This window comes from Microtus ochrogaster, chromosome 5 (assembly GCF_000317375.1).
Source record: "Microtus ochrogaster isolate Prairie Vole_2 chromosome 5, MicOch1.0, whole genome shotgun sequence".
NCBI lineage: Eukaryota > Metazoa > Chordata > Mammalia > Rodentia > Cricetidae > Microtus > Microtus ochrogaster.
This window is the reverse complement of record NC_022012.1, coordinates 14118583-14121603: the sequence shown is the minus strand read 5'-3', so window position 1 is coordinate 14121603 and position 3021 is coordinate 14118583. Positions and strand designations below refer to the sequence as shown.

The 3021-nt window shown below is 35.3% G+C and overlaps 1 protein-coding gene across 1 annotated transcript; it reads right to left on the bottom strand.

The window, feature by feature from the left end:
- Positions 1 to 268: 268 nt before the first annotated feature.
- Positions 269 to 1237, bottom strand: LOC101980589 (olfactory receptor 867-like). Its single transcript, XM_005347433.1, has one exon. It carries the CDS (start codon positions 1235 to 1237, stop codon positions 269 to 271), a length of 969 nt encoding a protein of 322 aa, XP_005347490.1.
- Positions 1238 to 3021: the final 1784 nt, after the last annotated feature.

Here is a 3021-nt window from a genome sequence, read left to right as displayed (position 1 = left end):
AGGGAAAACAAGAATACTATCAAATTAAGGTAAAAAAAATAACTGTCCAAAAATTATTTAGGATGAATACATATGATCTCATGAGTCATAATTCACAACATTTTACATAAAAATACCAAAAGCACAATTACAATCTTTAAACAGTATGCCTAGGGAATTAAAATAATTTCTGTTAAAATACAAAAATGAAAAGTTAAAAATAATTTCTAAATAGTGTAAATTAGGCATGTGGTGTATGATAGAAAAAGAGCACCCAGGATAGGTATGTTCATAAAATTTGTCTTAGAGTTCTCAGTACGGATGGACACGAGACAACTCTGTTGACAAGTTCTCCAAGAGCATCCTTCACATCCTTGTTTCTCAGGCAATAAATGAATGGGTTCAGCATGGGACTGATCACAGTATACATCAATGAGGCAATCATTCTTCTCTTAGAAGGATGAGAAACAGAGGAGCTGAAGTAAACTGCAAGTCCTGACCCATAGAACAAGGAGACCACACAGAGGTGAGACCCACAGGTGGAAAAGGCTTTGTACTTACTCACAGTAGAGGACATCCTTAACAAGGATGAGATAATCTGTGAATAAGACATAATGATTCCTATCATAGGAATCACACCTAATAGAGAAGTCAGCACATACATAAAGACATTAATGACATGAATATCAGAGTTGGCTACCTTGATAACTTGTGCCAGTTCACAGAAGAAATGTGGGATTTCAGTTCCTCTGGAGAATTTCAATTCATTCATCAATAGAATAAGAATCAGGGAGACCCAGAACATGATGATCCAAAATATCAGGACCAGAAGGGTACATACCCAAGGACTCATGATAACAGTGTAGTGGAGGGGATGACAAATAGCTACAAAGCGATCATAGGCCATTAAAGTAAGTAAAAAATTATCCATTCCAACCAAAGTAGCTAAAAAATATACCTGTGTAAGGCATTCTCTGTAGGAGATGCCTTTTCTCTGTGAATGCATGTTCACCAGCATCTTTGGTATTGTAGTTGAGATGAAACAGATGTCAATAAAAGACAGGTTAGAGAGGAAGAAGTACATGGGAGTGTGGAGGTGGGAGCTAGAACTGACAGCCAGGATGATGAGCAGGTTCCCAAGCACTGTGACCAGGTACATGGACAGGAACAGTCCAAAGAGAATGGGCTGCAGTTCAGGATTATCTGAGAGGCCCACAATGAGAAATTCTGGTATCAGTGTGTCGTTCTCTGTTTCCATTTAGCTTTTGTTTCTGTTAGAGATGAGATAAGGAGAGTTTTCAACTAATACCACTGTCAAGTCACAAAATAACCTGTGAAAGGATATCTTTCATAATGACAACAACTCTCTGATGTGGGAGTCTGCTGTTTTGTGTTGATTTCATTGGTTAAATAAAGAGACTGCCTTGGCCCTTTAATAGGACAGAAAATTAGGTAGGTGGAGTAGACTGAACAGAATGCTGGGAGAAAGAAGCCAAGTCAGGAGTCGCCATGATTCTCCCACTCCAGACAGACACAGGTTAAGATCGTCTCTGGTAAGGCACCTTGTGGGCTGCACACATTATTAGAAATGGGCTAGTCCAGGTGCGAGAGTTAGCTGAGAAAAGGCTAGATATAATGGCCCAAGCAGTGTTTAAAAGAATACAGTTTCCGTGTAATTATTTCGGGTATAAAGCTAGCCGTGTGGGGGGTTGGGTGGCGGGACACAGCCCCGCCGCTCCTATTTCAACAACACTCATTTACTTAACCAAGTGATTTTTTTTGTAACCATTTGTAAAATATGTATAATCACTCTTTTTTTATTTTGTCAAATATCTCTCTTCTTTAACTTCTAAAACTGCTATTAATGGAATTTTATAAATAAGCCTATATAGAAAATTTATTCTTTAATAAGCCCTACAAACACTTGAAGTTTTCTTGTTAATTTTTCTTTATAACTGCAGTAATTTATTTCTCTTAATAGAATGAGAATTTTCCTCTAAAATCTTCATAACTTTGTCACTCTGAGCCCATAATTGTTTTCTAACATTATTATTCTTGTTTTTTAAAATGCCTTGTGAGTAGTATATTTTGAAAATTTCAGTTTCATTTTTATAATATTATTATTAATAATATAAATCTGCTCTATTATGATAATTATTTTGGGTGCATAAGAAAATTTCAAAAGTAAATATTGAAGAATGATTTACAAGTTTAAAATTTTGTCATATTTCTTTAACATAATTTTGGTTCATCCATTGACATCTATGTAGTCTTGAGAAAACTATGTGACTTCTTAAATTTCTCATGCATAATTCTCATTGAGAATACCCAAAAGGTATTCTCTGGAGCAGCAGGACTTGATGATGTATTTATGGCATGAATACAACAAAGTTGTTTGCACTACTTTGAATCAATGAGGTTTCCTACAACTCCTTCTTTTGAACACTTGCTTCAAAGTGAATGTGTCTGGAAAGAGTAAAGAGCAGTGGTCTATGGAGATGAGAATATGAAACAAGAAGCACACTATCACTATAATAAGTAGGGGGAGTGCATTCTCCTATGCTCTTCCCTGTCCATAAACTGGATTATTATTGTAAAATCAGGAGCACTAATGGTAAAACTTTATAATCGGTTAATCTGATTACAGATATTGAAATATAATTTAAACCAAATCATCAAAAAAAGTAAAAGATTTTTTTTTACTTATATAAGTTACTAAATTTTCCATGAAAGAAAGTGTTAACATTATGAATGCCTGAGAATGTTATTTGCCTTTGAAAAAAATACCTGCAAAGTAATAAATAGTTTATCCTGTGAGAGTGAAAGAGTGGATAGTAGTATCTTCCCTGAAATAGGAACATTTGAGAAAAGACCAAAAGGCAAAAAAAAAAAAAAAAATGGAGAGAAATATTCAAGGACGAGGGACTAGTATGTAATTTCACTGTGAAGGTGGCAGTCTGGCATTTGGCTTGTGAAATAAGAAGCAGAGGATGAGGGCCTCACAGACAAGGTATGAGGTTCACATATTGTCTTCTGTGTTTT

Bases quoted from the DNA above. Each gene is read 5' to 3' on its own strand.
- LOC101980589 (XM_005347433.1), bottom strand. From the start codon at position 1,237: ATGGAAACAGAGAACGACACACTGATACCAGAATTTCTCATTGTGGGC.